The sequence below is a fragment of the Syngnathus scovelli genome, chromosome 3, assembly GCF_024217435.2.
Source record: "Syngnathus scovelli strain Florida chromosome 3, RoL_Ssco_1.2, whole genome shotgun sequence".
NCBI lineage: Eukaryota > Metazoa > Chordata > Actinopteri > Syngnathiformes > Syngnathidae > Syngnathus > Syngnathus scovelli.
This window is the reverse complement of record NC_090849.1, coordinates 5,155,197-5,173,310: the sequence shown is the minus strand read 5'-3', so window position 1 is coordinate 5,173,310 and position 18,114 is coordinate 5,155,197. Positions and strand designations below refer to the sequence as shown.

Sequence of the window (18,114 nt, the reverse complement as noted above, 5' to 3'; positions counted from 1 at the left end):
TTGTTCAGTGCGGCATTGTGTTGTTCAGTGCGGCATGGTGTTGTTCAGTGCGGCATGGTGTAGTTCAGTGCGGCATGGTGTAGTTCAGTGCGGCATGGTGTTGTTCAGTGCGGCATGGTGTTGTTCAGTGCGGGATGGTGTTGTTCAGTGCGGGATGGTGTTGTTCAGTTTGGCATGGTGTTGTTCAGTGCGGCATGGTGTTGTTCAGTGCGGCATGGTGTTGTTCAGTGCGGCATGGTGTTGTTCAGTGCGGGATGGTGTTGTTCAGTGCGGGATGGTGTTGTTCAGTGCGGGATGGTGTTGTTCAGTGCGGGATGGTGTTGTTCAGTGCGGCATGGTGTTGTTAAGTGCGGCATGGTGTTGTTCGGCATGGTGTTGTTCAGTGCGGCATGGTGTTGTTCAGTGCGGCATGGTGTTGTTCAGTGCGGGATGGTGTTCAGTGCGGGATGGTGTTGTTCAGTGCGGGATGGTGTTGTTCAGTGCGGCATGGTGTTGTTCAGTGCGGCATGGTGTTGTTAAGTGCGGCATGGTGTTGTTCAGTGCGGCGTAATGTTGTTCAGTGGGGCATGGTGTTGTTCAGTGCGGCATGGTGTTGTTCAGTGCGGCATGGTGTTGTTCAGTGCGGCATGGTGTTGTTCAGTGCGGGATGGTGTTGTTCAGTGCGGCATGGTGTTGTTCAGTGCGGCATGGTGTTGTTCAGTGCGGCATGGTGTTGTTCAGTGCGGCATGGTGTTGTTCAGTGCGGGATGGTGTTCAGTGCAGGATGGTGTTGTTCAGTGCGGGATGGTGTTGTTCAGTGCGGCATGGTGTTGTTAAGTGCGGCATGGTGTTGTTCAGTGGGGCATGGTGTTGTTCAATGCGGCATGGTGTTGTTCAATGCGGCATGGTGTTGTTCAGTGAGGCATGGTGTTGTTCAGTGTCGCATGGTGCTGTTCAGTGCGGCATGGTGCTGTTCAGTGCGTCATGGTGCTGTTCAGTGCGGCATGGTGTTGTTCAGTGCGGCATGGTGTTGTTCAGTGCGGCATGGTGTTGTTCAGTGCGGCATGGTGTTTTTCAGTGCGGCATGGTGTTTTTCAGTGCGGCATAATGTTGTTCCGTGCGGCATAATGTTGTTCAGTGCGGCATAATGTTGTTCAGTGCGGCATAATGTTGTTCAGTGCGGCATAATGTTGTTCAGTGCGGCATAATGTTGTTCGGTGCGGCATGGTGTTGTTCGGTGCGGCATGGTGTTGTTCAGTGCGGCATGGTGTTGTTCAGTGCGGCATGGTGTTGTTCAGTGCGGCATGGTGTTGTTCAGTGCGGCATGGTGTTGTTCAGTGCGGCATGGTGTTGTTCAGTGCGGCATGGTGTTGTTCAGTGCGGGATGGTGTTGTTCAGTGCGGGATGGTGTTGTTCAGTGCGGCATGGTGTTGTTCAGTGCGGCATAATGTTGTTCAGTGCGGCATAATGTTGTTCAGTGCGGCATGGTGTTGTTCAGTGCGGCATAATGTTGTTCAGTGCGGCATAATGTTGTTCAGTGCGGCATAATGTTGTTCAGTGCGGCATAATGTTGTTCAGTGCGGTATCATGTTGTTCAGTGCGGCATAATGTTGTTCAGTGCGGGATGGTGTTGTTCAGTGCGGCATGGTGTTGTTCAGTGCGGCATGGTGTTGTTCAGTGCGGGATGGTGTTGTTCAGTGCGGGATGGTGTTGTTCAGTGCGGCATGGTGTTGTTCAGTGCGGCATGGTGTTGTTCAGTGCGGCATGGTGTTGTTCAGTGCGGCATGGTGTTGTTCGGTTCGGCATGGTGTTGTTCAGTGCGGCATGGTGTTGTTCAGTGCGGCATGGTGTTGTTCAGTGCGGCATGGTGTTGTTCGGTGCGAGATGGTGTTGTTCGGTGCGGGATGGTGTTGTTCGGTGCGGCATGGTGTTGTTCAGTGCGGCATAATGTTGTTCAGTGCGGCATGGTGTTGTTCAGTGCGGCATGGTGTTGTTCAGTGCGGCATGGTGTTGTTCAGTGCGGCATGGTGTTGTTCAGTGCGGCATTGTGTTGTTCAGTGCGGCATGGTGTTGTTCGGTGCGGCATGGTGTTGTTCGGTGCGGCATGGTGTTGTTCAGTGCGGTATCGTGTTGTTCAGTGCGGTATCGTGTTGTTCAGTGCGGTATCGTGTTGTTCAGTGCGGTATCGTGTTGTTCAGTGCGGTATCGTGTTGTTCAGTGCGGTATCGTTGTGTTTCGTATTGTGTTGTGTTGTTCGTAATGTGTTGTGTTGTTGGTATTGTGTTGTTGGTATTGTGTTGTGTTGTTCGTATTTTGTTGTGTTGTTCATATTGTGTTGAGTTGTTCATATTGTGTTGAGTTGTTCGTATTGTGTTGTGTTGTTCGTATTGTGTTGCCTCTAACACTTAGCTTCTAACACTTAGCCTCTAGCACCTAGAAGGTAAATAAATAGGAAGGAAGGACTCACCGGTGACGTCGTCGCCCACGTCCAAGCGTTGTACTTTGTATTTTCATCCTTCTGACAGTGGAAAACATATAGCCAACAAACACCGTGGAACCTAAACGAATGAAAGAAAACTATCATTTGGCCACAACCAACATTCACAGATACAACACAATGTGACGTGCGGGGTTGAGGTTAAAGGTTGAGTAAATGGCCCTCGTTTTAAACTACTTTTTTGAAAAGGAGTGGGAACAAGTAAGACGTATTTAATTTATTTATTGGGAAGTAGTAAGACTTATTAAATTTATTTAATCTACTTTTCTTCCCAGGCAAAATTTGATGTGCTGCAATTCCAAATTTCCAAAGTGAATGAAGGAATGAAATCCTTTAAATTATGATTTTGTATAAATACTAGGCATAAACACAAAATCTACGGCACAAAATGGGCAGACTTTACTTGTTTGAAAAGGACTGGTTACAAGACAGACTTTTTTAATTTATTTAATGGGAAGAAGACTTATTTAGTTTAATTGATCTATTTTTGTTCCCTGGCAAAATTCGATTTGCTGCAATTCCAAATTTCCAAAGTGAATGAAGGAATGAAGTCGTTTAAATTATGATTTTGTATAAATACTAGGCATAGACACAAAATCTACGGCACAAAACGGGCAGACTTTACTTGTTTGAAGAGGACTGGTTACAAGACAGACTTTTCTGATGTATTTAATGGGAAGAAGACTTATTTAGTTTATTTAATCTCTTTTTGTTGCCTGGCAAAATTGGATTTGCTGAAATTGTATTTTGCCAAATCTTGACTTGAGACCTGATAGGAAGTATTAAACGCTTAGTTAAATCGATACAAGTTGGTAATAAGAGCGAGTAATGTTGGTTGAAGCGATGAATTAAGGTTGAAAGCAATTTAAATTATGACTTTGTATAAATACTAGATATTAACAGAACATCTACTGCGCAAAATGGGCAGAGTTTACTTGTTTGAGAAGGAGTGGCTTATTTAAGACTAAGATTTATTTAATCTGTTTGTTCCCAGGCAAAATTGGATGTGATGCAATTCCAAATTTCACCACATGATGGTGCCCAATTTTGACTTCATAGGACATATTCAACACTTAACTATTATGTTCAAGGTAATCAGATTTGTTTATTATTCTAATGGGCTTTTCAAAACTATTCTGGATTACTACTTTGGATCTATTCTACATTACTTGGCAACAACATACTCTGTAACAGATTAGGCAGTATAATCACATATGTTAACTTGAAAGTGCCCACACTCAATCCACTTATCGTGATGTGTTAAATCAATTACTGTTAGACATTATTATTCTGATAATCTACCAAATCTTTGAATTGAAGAATTTGTGATTTAATTAATAGCTTGTTGTTATGTTCAGGGTAATCAGACTTGTATATAATTCTAATGGCCTTCTTTTGAAAACTATTCTGAATTACAACTTTGGATCTTATATTACTTTGCAACAATATACTCGGTGACAGATTAGGCAGTATAATCACATATGTTAACTTCAGTGCCCACACTGTATTTATTTATGGTTATTTGTTAAATCAAGTACTGTTAGACATGAAATAGGAAGTGTTTAACATAAATGTTATGGCTACTCACCATTGTAGCTCGCTCCTGGTCAATGATACGAGCCTCTTCTTGCAGTGGAAAACTTGCAGCCAACAAACACCGTGGAACCTAAAGGAATGAAATTAAACATTAACATTTCGCCTGGACCAATATTCACACGTACAACGCAACGCGGCTACACTTCTGCTAGCGCCTCAGCTACACGTTGCTATTACAAACGTAAATCTCTTTAAACACAATGAGTGTTACTTACCGTGTACGCTGTAGACGGTCCAGTTGCAAGCAGAAAATAAAGATATTTCTGTTGATATTCGTCGTTGCTCAGTGGCTCACGGCCATCGCGCCAACAGATTTGAATTTTGGTGGAAGTTCAGCCAATTACGTCATATCCGCGGCACATGACTGCGACGTAATACCCGCTTATCTGAAACGGCAGTTAAAAGTAGAGTTACATCAAGTTTTCTTTTTTAATCAACGCAATCATTTACAACCGTTGACCAGAAAGAATCGTCGAAATTCGACGTTCCCCCCAAACGCCACACTCACTCGCTTTTCAGGGCAACAAAAGTACTTCTTTTTTAAAAACGATTAGTTGTACTTACCGTGTACGCTCTGGACGGTCCAGTTGCAAGCAGAAAATAAAAATATTTCTCTTGTTAGTCGTATGTTACCATCCGCTGTGTCTTTGTCAACATCGCCATTTTCCTACTTCCTGTTGCGAGCCACGCCCACGGATTTAAATTTTGGCGGAAGTTTTCGCGTATAGCAAATCCGATTGGTTGGGAAGGGGGCGCGGTTATGCAGCCGAGGGGTCCTGTGATCGGTGGGATGTAAAGTAGGCGTCGACGTCACGTCCGCGTCACGTGACCACGACGTGGCAGACGTCATATAGCAACCGCTGTTTTGTTTAGTAGACTTACAGTTGTTATGCATTGACATAATGGCGCACACTCCAAATAGACTTAAATAAATTAAATAATTCTTCTGCCCACTCCCTTTTAAACAAGTTAACTCTCCCCGCGGATTTGAATTCCGGCGGAAGTTCTGCCCATCACGTGACGTCTGTCACGTGACCACACGCGGCAGATGTCATATAGCAACCGCTGTTTTGTTTAGTAGATTTACAGTTGTTATGCGTTGACATAATGGCGCACTGGTTAGCATGTCCACCTCTTAAGCATGATGTTGCGGGTTCGACGCCTGATCAATGTTAGCATGGAGTGAGCTGAAGTGCATGGCGCTGAAGATTTGAATCTTTGAAATGCGCTGAGGTCTGACGTATCAGGCAGAATGGTTTGCCATCACGTTCAACAAAAAATAGAAACTTTCCCACTCTGATAAAAACGTCCTGTGTTCATCTACATATTTTCGTTTTGCTGTGCATCTTTTCCCTGCCATTTCGAGAGCCCAATTGACACTAATAGTTTACTGGAATGTGTTTGCCCATCCTACTTTGTGGAATTTCACCACATGCGCTTTTGACGAAAATACAAAATTGAACTCAAGTGAAGCCAACACGCACAACCCCCCCCCCCCCCACACACACACACACACACACACACACACACACCTACACACACACACAAATGTTGATATGAACATAAAAGAGCCGCATGCGGTTCGGGAGTTGCGGCTTGGCCAAACCTGTACTATACAACTTTATTTGTGTAAAATTTTCACAACAGCTGTCACACAAACAAAGCGGGAAAAACCGAAGACGTGCGTGTTCCGCCCACGCTGGATTTATTTGCACCTTTGAAAAGACACCGTATTGCCGCAGATGTGGCAAAGAGTACTTTTGGGCATCTGAGACGGAAGGATGTCCAAAGCATCACGTCACCTGCTCTGGTAGGAATGGTGGTGGGACGTTGAGGTCAACCGCTTTGGGGTTGGCTGAATCTTTGGTCGCAGGATGCCACACACTTGAAGACAGAAGCAGAAAAGCAGAGCTAAATGCAAAATGTACTCACCGGTGACTCCAATTTTTTCCCCCCCTGAAGAAATGGATGGACGGGTGGCCCCGGCTGGCCGGTGGGACTCTTGTTATTCTGACCCTTTTTAGTGCGCGTTTGGGGCAACAACCGTTTTTTGTGGCGCTCTCTTCTGGTTCAAGAGTGCCCTGCATGTGAATTTGCCTTTCCTGCCTTCTGATTGGATGAGCGCCGGTGTGACGCGGTGCCTCTGTCACCGTGGCGGGGGGTATACGTCGGCATCGGAGCGTCTGCCAACGTCTGAGACCGGCTGGCAGTGTATCGGAGGTGTCGAGTGCGGTGCCGCTGGAGCTCACTCACCAGCTGGTGTTAGGGCCACAGAATGAAGGCCAAGGAGAAGACTAGAAAGAGAAACAGAAACTTCTCCTCCAATTGTTTGATTTGTCTCTTCTGAGCTTCGATGAATTCTTTCAGCTCTTTGTTCCTCTAGGACGGACAAATGGAAAGTAGCCTTCAAAAGCCAGTAAGCGTGCAAGTAAGTGCCGGGCTGGCTTTGGGCCCTTACCTGTTGCGCGCTGTGCAGCAGATCCTCTCTCAGATTCTCTCTTGGAGGATGCAAGCGTCGCGCTCCCTCAACTCCCACATCAGGGCTCGCTTCCATTGGTCCACGGCGCTCCTAAGCTCTTGTCTCTGATCCGCCGTCAGCACGTCATTCACGCCAGCGTGGCTGGCTTTTTCGCCGTCCGTGGCGGGGCAGTCCCGCTGCGGTAGCGCCTCGTACAACATGGCCTCCAGCTCCATGATCCTCTGGGCCGCAATCCTCGTCCATCAGTGGTCCGGCGGGAGATTTGAGGGCGGCTTACCTTATGAGCCTGGTCCATGGAACGCTTCCTGAAGTCCAACTCTTCATCCAGGTAGCCCTTCTGGTTGCAGAACATATCCTAGCACAGCTCAAGGTCAGAATTGTTGGGGCACATTGCCCCGAGTTCCCCTTGGCTGATGTCGCGTGTCTGTCTACCTTCTCACTTTCAATGTCCAACATCTTCTGTTGAAGTGCTGACTTGGTCACTTTGATGTATTCTAACCACTGAGGAAAGGCTGCTGTCACATAAGCAGAATGCGAGAGCGTGCGTGGACGTGCGCGTTACCTTCTCGGCTAGGGTGGGAAGGGTCCTGGCGTGAATCACGACCACCTGCTCCTCGTTGGTGAGATTCTGCAAGAGCCCAAAGGCACAGCGTCAACAAGGTTCTTTCAGCGCAAAGCCTTCCAAAAGTCACATTTGAGCCGCCGAGTCTCGTGGAGTGCGAACATAAGGAGTTCGACATACACTTACGGCGTTATCGCCCAGGATGTCCCGCTTCTTCATCAGATCACTGATGACGATGTCCTGGGGAAAGGCGCAAGGAGCAATGTAAGGTGTTCTGGGACCTCAGGTTAAGGTTAGGGTTGCGAGGGACGCCTTACGTACGCTCACGCCGTCGGCCTCGCAGTAGATCTGCAAAGGGCTGAGGCCGTCTGGGAAACGGACTTGCAGAAACTTCAAGACGGGGGAGCGCCACTCCCTCTCCTGAAAGGCAGAGGCATGCATCCGTCCGTCCGTCCGTCCGTCCGTCCGTCCGTCCGTCCGTCCGTCCGTCCGTCACATCTCTGGCCTCAACACGCTTGTGCGAGTCTTCCCACCTCCAGCTCCAGGATGCGGAACTCAAGCAGTTCGTTTTGGTCTCGGATATCCTGGATGCGCTCTTTCAGACGCGCTTCTTCCGCCTCCATCCGCCTGACCTGAAAAGACAGTCAGACCTCATCTGCGGGGCTTCCGGACGGGTGTGACGCCAAGCGACTCCGCCCAGCGCCTTTCTTTCCGTCACCTTTTCGGCCAACTGCTGATTGCTCTGACGCAGCAGCTGCTTCTCCTCCACCCACTTGACATTCTAGAAGAGACAAACGCGTGGACAGCTTTGGAATGTTGTGTCATTTTCATCCACAAATTCTTTGGTTGACTGGAAAATGACATTTGCTTTTCTCCGCATTTTCCCAGCCACGTTCAGGGGGGGGGTTGGTCCAGTAATGCCAGACGAATGAGTGACTGAAGAATGTAGCTATTTTGTCTGACAAAAAGGTGTGCTCATTGATAAGCTTACCTGTCCTTGTTGCTTCAGCGCTGACTCCAGATCTGCTACTCTGCTTTGATAGTGACCCATTTCTACTGTCATGTAACATGGGGGGAAGAGATGGTGCAAATGGTAAAATATGGATTGTTCACAGGAATAAATTGGCAGAGCTGAAATTCCAAATTTGTCCAAAAGATGGCGCCAGACCAAAACATGAGACCAAAAAAGGGGCCAAAATAAGCTAAGCAAGTTAAAATAGAAATAAAACAGGAACACGGTGTCGGATTGTGAGTCACGCATGGACGCACAAATGTGATTTTTACTTTTTGATTTCTTTGCTTGGCTAAAAATGTATTCTGTAACAGCTTAAAGCAATATTGTTAGTCAATTCGATCAAGGGACCCGTCACTATGAGAATAGTGGCGTGACATAAATTGTTTGGAGAAGCACAAATGTGATTTTTACTTCTTGATTTCTTTGCTTGGCTAAAAATTGATTCCCTCTTTCATGAACTGTGTTTTGCAATCGAATTGTTCTGGGATTGAATGATTTTATTAACACGGGTATCAGTGGGTGAAATTGTTCGGTTTCTGGAGTGATTAAGAATTGTAATTCTATTTCATGTTTCTTCAATAAATGTGTTGTGTATATTCATCTACTTTGTTGTGCGCTGATTTGTACTGAATGTACAATCGATGGTTCGGGGTTGATTTGACAATTTGATTAATGTGCGGGGGGTTATTATGGTATAACATAGGACCGTAATAAAAAAAAGTAACATCAGACAATTTTAGAGAATTGAATAACTTTCGTAGTTATTTGAGACACGAGTGAATTTCAATCCGTTTGAAAGTTTGCTTCGTCTGAATAAATTAACGGAAGTGTTTGAATCGGATTATTGGTTTGGTGTAGAACTGAAAGTAATTTAATTATTTGAAGGGCGCAGGCCCGTTTCCCCTTTTGACGGGCCGCGTAAAAAGTAACTCCGAACATGTTAGAGAATTAAATAACTTTCGTAGATATTTAAGGGAAGAGTGAATTTCGTCAAAAGTGAATTCGTTTGAAAATTTACTTCCTCTAAATAAAATAACGACGATGGTTAAAATAGATCATTTGAGTTGGTGAAGGATAAAAGTATTTCGATTGTCCGTCGGGCCGCGTCAAAAGTTAAACAGGACACGATCGAAAAATAGACTTGCCTTCCAAATTAATTACTGGGCAAATCTAAATAGAGTAAGACATTTTTATTCGTTTTAAGAAAGTTGTTATTCTTTTTAAGCAATCAAGTGGGGTGAAGCACTCCGACAGTTAAGTGCTTGATCTACATATAAGAAGTTAGAATTAATAACGTAAAGTGCATTAATTTTCTCCTTAAATGCTATTATTGTCACACTTTTATTAATTCGATTCTCTTTCGAATAAACAAGTTGGTCGGCTCGCTGCTTGAGCGACCAAGTAGAACGGACCCATATCAACATTTACTTCGGCAAAACTAGTGCTAGGGTGCGCTATACAAACGAATCCCTGAGGTCTTAACAAAGACATCTAAAAATATCCGTAACATAATAAGAACTTCAAACATTAGCGGGGAGCCATCAATACGATGCGGTCACTTCGAAGTCTTGCCTCGAATTGAGTTACTCGGCTCGAGCTTAGGGTGACTTGAGAGGGATTGGCGTCGTACAGAAATTAGATTGATTCCGGTGGAGTTAATTTAACTCGGGTGGTTAGATTACGGACGAATCTCCGAACCCGGCTAAGACAAACCCGTTACCGGGAAGCCGGGGGCACCTTATTGAAAGAGGTGCGTTTGACACTACCATCAGCTTTTCTCTGGTCTGAAAGGAGGAGGAGGGAGGCTCCTCCTCCTCCTTTCAGACCAGAGAACACCCGAGGCTGGGTGAGAACGGGGAGGCTGCGACCCGGCCGGGGGTTGCGGGAAGGGGCGCCACCTTGATCTCCTTCTCGGCGTCGTAGTCCCCTCCGCTGGTCTGGGCTAGCAGAGCGTAGGCTCGTTGCAGCGCTTGATATTCTTGCGTCAGCTGGCGGTAGCGAAGCTCCGCCTCCTAATGCACACACCAATGCAACACAGCACTAGTACCAGAATCAGTCAGACCGGCGACAAAGCACCCGCGACGCAAAGACGAGTCCGATTCCAGGCTGAAGAGGAATGTTTGGCGCCAATACGCTGGCAGAAATGGCGGGCTACCTCTTCGGGTTCCGTGTCGGGGGTTCTGTCGGTGTGAAAAGACAAGGACGATCCGTCCGAGTCCACCAACACGTCTTCGTCGTAGCCGTAAAATGTTTCGATGACCTGCGGGCGCGGAAGCAAACATCTCTCTGAACAAACTGAAGCGACACCTCACGATGAATCGACGAGAGGAACGATAGCGAGAAAAAGGCCATTTCATCTTGCGCAACACCAAGCAGCCGCAAACAAACAGACTCACCTTGCAGGACCTCACGCTTTGTTCCTCCTCAGAGATTCTCGACGGCGGTATCGTAGCAGCAAATCTCTCTCCCGTCGACACAAATAATCCGCCTTTGAGATTCTTTGGATGCAAAGGGAACGAACGGCTCCGGCGCAGAAACAAACGCGACTCACGATGACATTTCTGACATGAGCTCCTGTCTCCAGAGCCTGAAAAACCCGTCACCGGCGATGATTGGAGGGACGCTCGTCTTTTCCAAAAGTGACAACTACAGGGTGTGTCAGGGTTTTCCAGATTATCTTTATCGTATGATTATGTTGCTTTGACTTTGACTGCAACCTGTAATAAATAATATTATTTATCCCTTATTTATCCCTATCGCTTATCCCTTCCTACACAAAGTCGTAAAACATCCCTTGCTATGTTTTGACTAGAGGTCAAGGGCTTTCTCTATTCAATCCACTCTTACACCCACCCTGTTTCTCTTAATAAAAATGCTCGTGCAGGAGCCGAGAGTCAGACTTCATTCGTACAACGGATGGACTCTCCACCTGCAGGTGTCCAAAAGAACTTACTTGTCTCCCGTGTGGTTCTTGCAAAATAAGTTGGAGCGAGCGCAACTCTAACAGGGTGCATTTTGCCACTAGCTGCCTACGGACAATGACGTCGCGCTCGCGGCTCATGGTTGACGGGCTGAGCAGCCGGGCGAGTCCGTCGTTTTCAGCGCACAGCGAGTGGCAAAGGCGCTGACAAAACGGGAGCTTTGAGCTGCTGAAAACGGCAAAACAAGTCTAAAGCGTGTTCAAACGCGTGCGCACAATGCTCCTGCTTGAAAGGTCGGAATTTAAGGGGCCAATTTTTTGGATGGCGGCCGCCGGCCAAGCTTTGGACGGAAAAGGTTTCCTGGCGACAGCGAGCGAGCGCGGCGCTGCCGTACGTGCACCGAGTCGCCTGCCTGAAGACCTTGGACAAGTCGTCGATGATGTGCCGCTGCTCCACAACTTGAAGGAACTCCATTTCACCGTCCTGCTGGCCGCAACCGCGCTCCAGGTCATTGAGCGAACTAGGCCTTCTCTGTGGAACACAAATTCAGTGGACTCTGTTGGCATGCCGCCGTTGTTCGCGTCGACTTACCAAGCTTGCCATCTCCTCGTTCTCCTGGGTGACAAAGCGCACTTTGTTTTCAAGGCGACACAGCACCAGCGAGAGTTCTTCATTCTTCCTGCTCAGGCGTTTGTTTTTGTACAGGAGTGGCAGAAACTGGCTTTCTGTTTCTCTCAGTCGCTTAAGCTGCAAGCATGAAATGCGGGATGCGAAAGACGCACAACACGCGGGCCAGAACGTATCCATTCCTTTTGCATCGGTTTGAACGGAATCGTGGCTTTGGCTCCCAATAAAAGACATCTACCAGGCAACCGACTCGCCGCTCAACTAATAAGCAAGCGCAATGGGTGCCTCGCTGGATGGCGCGCATCAAACGTAGCGCAAACCTTCAAGCGTGCCGTCAATAAATTACCAGTTCATTGCGCTCTTCAGAAAGCAGGCCGTTTCGATCCTCCAGTTTCCTGATGACTGCGCTGAGCTCAGCGATTTTCAGATGAAACCTTCGCGTGTCCCGATCCTCCTGAGACTGAAAACGCCCCGCAACACACACACACAACCACTCGTTCAAAGTACCTTCCTCCAGCAACGAACTAAGTCATGCGTACTGCAAGTGTGTGATGAGGTGGCTTACGCTATGAAGAGGATTGCTAGTAGCGCCGTTGACCCCACTTCCAGGGTAGTTTAGGCCCGCCCTTTGGGAATCCCTCAGGGCAGCGATCTGCTGCTCGGCAGCCTGAGTCTGCAGCTGAAGGCGGTGGACGTGGCCGGCCCCAGGGATTTATCCAAAACACTAACCGCTCTGTCTTTCAGCTTGATCTCATCCATCTGGATGTACAAACGGGGAGCGCTCAGGCAGGCGGGCAAACTCATTTGCCAGAATTGTGACAAAAACAAAGAGAGCAACCGGCCAATTTTTATCTTGAATCGACTAGAACACCATTGCTGTGACAAAAGCGAAGCGAGCAACCGGACGTTTTCTTCTTGTGAAATAGAATAGAATAGAATGCCTTAGGTGTCATTGCACTGCAGGTATACAACGAAATTGGGAACATAGCCACGCACCGCGCATCTGATCAGTCCTACCAGTCGGCGGATCTCCCTCTCGCAGTCTCTCTTGGTTCGGCTCAGCTCCTCCCGATGCTGGTGATGAGCCGATCGGAGCTCGGCCGCTCGGGACTGCCAGGCCTGCTGGGCCGCTGCCAGGGCTTCTTCCGCGCTCCTGGTGGAGGCGACACCGCTCGGTCTCCCGACACCGCCGCGTCTCCTCCACTTCCGCCAGCAAAGCGCCCCCGCTCCTCACCTGAGCAGACATTGCGCCACATCGGGCCGTTGAGACCGCAACGGAGCGCCGCGACGCTTACTGGGGACAAGCTACACAATACGGTAGCGGCCGCATCGGAGCCCGACGTGGCGTGCGGTTAGTCAGACACGGATTGAGCGGATCACCTTGTCCATGGAGCCGTCCCTCAGGCTGAGGACCAAGGCATTCAGTCGCTGGATCTCTCCATCTTTGATTTTGATCACTCTCATCAGCTCCATTTCATGCTGCCGCAGTAATGTCTCCCTGGTAAGGGCTAACTTTTTCTGCTTCTCCTCATGGAGTTTGCTTTTGAGTTCCGTCATGGCGGCGGTGGCACGGTGGTGCTCCGCCCGCAGGTCCTGACTTCTCTCTCTCTCCAGACAGCTGACCTGACATGACTTAGACTTAGACAAACTTTATTGTCATCTTGTCTGCACATGGTGCATACAAAACGAAATTTCGTTGCACACGGCTTACAACAAAGTAGTGATATTGCAGTTGAATAGAAGTAACATATCCTATGAAAATATATATATACATATACTGTATATATATATATTACAAATAAGTATAAAGTGCAGCAGTGCTAATTATGCAATAGTGCAAGTAGGCAAAACAGTATTCAAGAGTGTGCAGAGGAATGCTAAACCATGTATTAAACTTCTATTTAAAGGGTTTACACAAGTTCAGTAAAGTTGGTAGTGCGAGATAGTGCAAGATAAAGGTCCGTAGTGTCATAAAGTACAGTTCTGTGAATGTGTGATGCAGAGTTCAGTTTAGAGCTCAACAGTTCTAATGTTCAACAGTCTGATGACAGCAGGGAAAAAGCTGTTGCAGAACCTGGTGGACCTGCAGCGGATTGTGCGAAACCTCTTCCCAGAGGGCAGCAGGGAGAACAGTCCATGGTGGGGGTGTGATGGGTCATTGATGATGTTACGGGCACGGGACATGCAGCGCTGAGATGAAATGTCCTGAATGGAGGGAAGAGGAGCCCCTATGATCCTTTCTGCTGTCCTCACCACTCTCCTCACGTTCTTCCAATCGGAGGCGGTGCAGCCTCCACACCACACAGAGAGTCAGCTTGTCAGAATGCTCTCTATGGTGCTCCTGTAGAACGTCCTCATGATGGGTGGGGGCAGGTGGGCTCTCCTCATCCTCCGCAGGAAGTACAAGCGCTTCTGTGCCGTAGTGTTCATAGTCCAGGTGAGGTCTTCTGTGATGTGGACCCCCAGGAATTTGGTGCTGCTGACCACCTCCACAGCTGAGCTGTTGATGATCAGTGGAGCGTGGTGAGGCTGGCTTTTCCTGAAGTCGACGATGATCTCCTTCATCTTCTCCACATTCAGGATCAGGCTGTTGTCTCTGCACCAGCCCACCAGCTGCTCCACCTCCTCTCTGTAGTCCAGGTCGTTGTTGTCTCTGATGAGCCCCACCACCGTTGTGTCGTCTGCGAACTTCACGATGTGATTGGTGGTGAACCTGGGGACGCAGTCGTGTGTCATCAGGGTGAACAGCAGGGGGCTCAGGACGCAGCCCTGAGGGGAGCCTGTGCTGAGGGTGATGACATCAGAGGTGTTCTGTCCGACCCGGACTGACTGAGGTCTGTTGGTGAGGAAGTCTAGCAGCCAGTTGCGAAGGGGGGTGTTGAAGCCCAGGTGTTCCAATTTTCCTACTAGATGCTGTGGGATGATGGTGTTAAACGCTGAGCTGAAGTCCAGGAACAGCATCCGAACATGGGTGTTCTTCTCCTCCAGGTGAGCCAGGCTCAGGTGAAGAACGGAGGAGATGGCGTCCTGAGTGGAGCGGTTTTGCCGGTCGGCAAACTGGAACGGGTCAAATAATGGGGGGAGTCTGGAAACGATGTGATCTTTAAGCAGCCTTTCGAAGCACTTCATCATGACCGGAGTCAGTGCAACAGGCCGGTAATCATTAAATGAGGTGATTTGAGGTTTCTTCGGCACCGGAATGATGGAGGCAGTCTTAAAGCACGCTGGCACTGTGGCTTGGCCCAGCGAGGTGTTAAAAATGTCTGTGATGACCCCAGCCAGCTGACTTGCACATTCCCTGAACACACGCCCAGGAATGTTGTCGGGGCCAGGGGCCTTACGGGGGTTGACTCTCCTCAGGGTCTTCAACACATCAGCGGAGTCAAGGCAGAGTACCTCCTCTTCCTGATGGGGGACAGTTTTAACTGCTGGAGTGCCGTTTAGTGCCTCGAACCTCCCAAAGAAGTTATTTAGACCATTTAGAAAGTCAGCATCAACTTCACCCACCGGGGGGGGAGGGTGAGTTGTAGTCTGTAATCGCCCGTATGCCTTGCCACATACTCCTGGTGTTGTTGGCGTCGTGGAAACGATCCTGAATTTTTCGACTGTGGTCTCGCTTCGCTACCCTGATGGCACGGTTCAAGTTGGCTCTCGCTGTCCTCAGTGTCTCCTTGTCGCCAGACTTGAAGGCAGAGTTCCGCGCTCGTAGCGTTTGACGTACCTCCTCAGTCATCCAGGGTCGTTGGTTGCCCCGGGTGATGATATTCTTAGTGGTGCTGACGTCCTCGGTGCATTTGTTGACGTAGGCTGACACAGTCATGGCACACGCATGTCAAATCTACATCGGGGAAACTGGGAGGGAGGGAGGGAGGGCGGGAGGGAGGGAGGGAGGCAAGCAGGGAGGCAGGCAGGCAGGGAGGCAGGCAGGGAGGCAGGCAGGGAAGCAGGCAGGGAGGAAGGCAGTGTCTGTCTGTTGAGGTTTTCACCTTGTTCTTCTCCTGCTGAAGTTCTAACTGGACGTCCATCAGTTTGGCTCTCAGCTCGTCATTGGCGGCCTGAAAGGCGTCCGTTCGCTCCGCCTTGACCCGCCCTGCCGGAGCTCGTTTGGACATCTCTTACTCGAGTCTCGCCCGGTCGTCAGTCAGAGATCACAACATTTGTACCTGGAGAGCACAAACGCAGCGCTGTTTTCCACTGGCTTCGGACTCAACTTCAATCGGTACCGTAACGTACAACATCATAAACATAGATCTAGCTTGACTTATTCATTGAATAAATGCATTTGGTTCTTCAAAACTGCATCACGCAACATAGCGTGACCGAGACGGCCGTTATCCACCTGCGTGAAGTTATTTGGTGAAATGAATGAGATGTTTAAGACACAATCGTTCTGTCTCTATGTAGATGAAGGGAAATAATCGATTGCTGAAGGTCCAAAGGTGTTGTGATAAACAAATAAACATATTAGTGACATATTTGTGATAAACATATTAGGCAGGATAATCACATATGTTAACTTGACTGCCCACACTGTATTTATTTATGGTTATTTGTTAAATCGAGTACTGTTAGACATGAAATAGGAAGTGTTTAACATAAATGGACGACGAAAGGGGTACTCACCATTGTAGCTCCTGCTGGTCAATGATACGAGCCTCTTCTTGCAGTGGAAAACATACAGCCAACAAACACCGTGGAACCTAAAGGAAGGAAATTAAACATTAACATTTAGCCTCAACCAACATTCACAGATACAACGCAACGCAAACTACACAAACGTAAATCTTTTTAAACACAATGAGTTGTACTTACCGTGTACGCTCTAGACGGTCCACTTGCAAGCAGAAAATAAAGATATTTCTGTTGATAATCGTCGTGTTTGTATCCGTTGTCTCGCTCAAGGCCATTGCGCCCACAGATTTGAATTTTGGCGAGAGTTCAGCCTATTGACGTCATTTCCGCGGTGTAATACCCGCATATCTGAAACGGCAAAGTTAAGAGTAGAGTTAAATAAAGTTTTTAATCAACGCAATAATTTACAAACGTTGACCAGTCGAAATAATCGTCGAAATTTGGCGTCTGTGGCTGGAAGCAGACGCCGAGTTCGACGTTCCTCCCAAATGCCACACTGCCTCGCTTTTCAGGCCTACAAAAAAACATATTTTTCAAAACAATGAGTTGTAATTACCTTGTACGCTCTAGACGGTCAAGTTGCAAGCTGAAAACAAAAATATTTGTCTTGTTAGTCGTCGTGTTACTAACCGCTGTGTCTTGTTTGCCAGCATTGCCGCTTTCCTACTTCCTGTTGCAAGCCACGCCCACGGATTATAATTTTGCCATGAGTTCCGCCTATTGACGTCATGTCCGCGTCGCATGACTGCGACGTAATATTATCTAAAACTGTTTGTGCGGCATGGTGTTGTTCTGTGCGGTATTGTGTTATTCTGTGCGGCGTCGTGTTGTTCTGTGCGGCGTAGTGTTGTTCAGTGCGGCGTCGTGTTGTTCAGTGCGGCATGTTGTTGTTCAGTGCGGCATGTTGTTGTTCAGTGCGGCATGGTGTTGTTCAGTGCGGCATGGTGTTGTTAAGTGCGGCATGGTGTTGTTCAGTGCGGCATGGTGTTGTTCAGTGCGGCATGGTGTTGTTCAGTGCGGCATGGTGTTGTTCAGTGCGGGATGGTGTTGTTCAGTGCGGCATGGTGTTGTTCAGTGCAGCATGGTGTTGTTCAGTGCGGCATGGTGTTGTTCAGTGCGGCATGGTGTTGTTCAGTGCGGCGTAATATTGTTCAGTGCGGCGTAATATTGTTCAGTGCGGCGTAATGTTGTTCAGTGGGGCATGGTGTTGTTCAGTGCGGCATGGTGTTGTTCAGTGCGGCATGGTGTTGTTCAGTGCGACATGATGTTGTTCAGTGCGGCATAATGTTGTTCAGTGCGGCATAATGTTGTTCAGTGCGGCATAATGTTGTTCAGTGCGGCATAATGTTGTTCAATGCGGCATAATGTTGTTCAGTGCGGCATGGTGTTGTTTAGTGCGGGATGGTGTTGTTCAGTGCGGCATGGTGTTGTTCAGTGCGGCATGGTGTTGTTCAGTGCGGCATGGTGTTGTTCAGTGCGGCATGGTGTTGTTCAGTGCGGCATGGTGTTGTTCAGTGCGGGATGGTGTTGTTCAGTGCGGCATGGTGTTCAGTGCGGCATAATGTTGTTCAGTGCGGCATAATGTTGTTCAGTGCGGCATGGTGTTGTTCAGTGCGGCATAATGTTGTTCAGTGCGGCATAATGTTGTTCAGTGCGGTATAATGTTGTTCAGTGGGGCATGGTGTTGTTCAGTGCGGCATGGTGTTGTTCAGTGCGGGATGGTGTTGTTCAGTGCGGCATGGTGTTGTTCAGTGCGGCATGGTGTTGTTCAGTGCGGCATGGTGTTGTTCAGTGCGGGATGGTGTT

The 18,114-nt window shown here is 48.2% G+C and overlaps 1 protein-coding gene and 2 long non-coding RNA genes across 11 annotated transcripts; all 3 read right to left on the bottom strand.

The window, feature by feature from the left end:
* Nucleotides 1-2,248: 2,248 nt before the first annotated feature.
* On the bottom strand, nucleotides 2,249-4,756 carry LOC125994484 (uncharacterized). Its single transcript, XR_007490632.2, has 4 exons — nucleotides 4,637-4,756; nucleotides 4,288-4,458; nucleotides 4,065-4,142; nucleotides 2,249-2,537 (listed from the first exon to the last, which is right to left on the bottom strand). It is a non-coding gene; the product is annotated as an uncharacterized lncRNA (long non-coding RNA).
* Nucleotides 4,757-5,616: 860 nt separating this feature from the next.
* LOC125994543 (janus kinase and microtubule-interacting protein 3-like) lies at nucleotides 5,617-11,204 on the bottom strand. Of its 9 annotated transcripts, none has more exons than XR_011086683.1 (13): nucleotides 10,284-11,193; nucleotides 10,027-10,140; nucleotides 8,105-8,169; nucleotides 7,832-7,894; nucleotides 7,647-7,745; nucleotides 7,435-7,533; nucleotides 7,294-7,353; nucleotides 7,114-7,179; nucleotides 6,984-7,052; nucleotides 6,829-6,906; nucleotides 6,531-6,772; nucleotides 6,326-6,451; nucleotides 5,617-5,956 (listed from the first exon to the last, which is right to left on the bottom strand). XR_011086683.1 is itself a non-coding variant. In XM_068650318.1 (13 exons), the coding sequence occupies exons 4-12, from the start codon at nucleotides 8,162-8,164 to the stop codon at nucleotides 6,560-6,562; spliced, it is 807 nt and encodes a 268-aa protein (XP_068506419.1). In that variant the 5' UTR covers nucleotides 8,165-8,169; nucleotides 10,027-10,140; nucleotides 10,284-10,388; nucleotides 10,525-11,193; the 3' UTR covers nucleotides 5,617-6,451; nucleotides 6,531-6,559. The 9 variants fall into 9 exon arrangements, 6 of the variants coding, with proteins under 6 accessions (XP_068506419.1, XP_068506417.1, XP_068506418.1 ...); XM_068650318.1 differs by having other exon boundaries at nucleotides 5,617-6,451; nucleotides 10,284-10,388; nucleotides 10,525-11,193; XM_068650316.1 differs by having other exon boundaries at nucleotides 5,617-6,451.
* A 158-nt stretch (nucleotides 11,205-11,362) lies between these two features.
* LOC137840123 (uncharacterized) lies at nucleotides 11,363-12,428 on the bottom strand. Its single transcript, XR_011086575.1, has 4 exons — nucleotides 12,242-12,428; nucleotides 12,023-12,136; nucleotides 11,641-11,796; nucleotides 11,363-11,580 (listed from the first exon to the last, which is right to left on the bottom strand). It is a non-coding gene; the product is annotated as an uncharacterized lncRNA (long non-coding RNA).
* Between the last annotated feature and the right edge of the window lie 5,686 nt (nucleotides 12,429-18,114).

What these genes read in the sequence shown, in the direction of transcription:
- LOC125994543 (XM_068650316.1), bottom strand. Translation starts at nt 10,485, where the DNA reads ATGAAATGGCCTTTTTCTCGCTATCGTTCCTCTCGTCGATTCATCGTG. An exon ending in ACGCCGAGAAGGAGATCAAG is followed by an intron (nt 8,170 to 10,026) that starts GTGGCGCCCCTT and finishes GTTACATGACAG; the next exon opens with TAGAAATGGGTCACTATCAA. An exon ending in CGCTGAAGCAACAAGGACAG is followed by an intron (nt 7,895 to 8,104) that starts GTAAGCTTATCA and finishes TGTCTCTTCTAG; the next exon opens with AATGTCAAGTGGGTGGAGGA.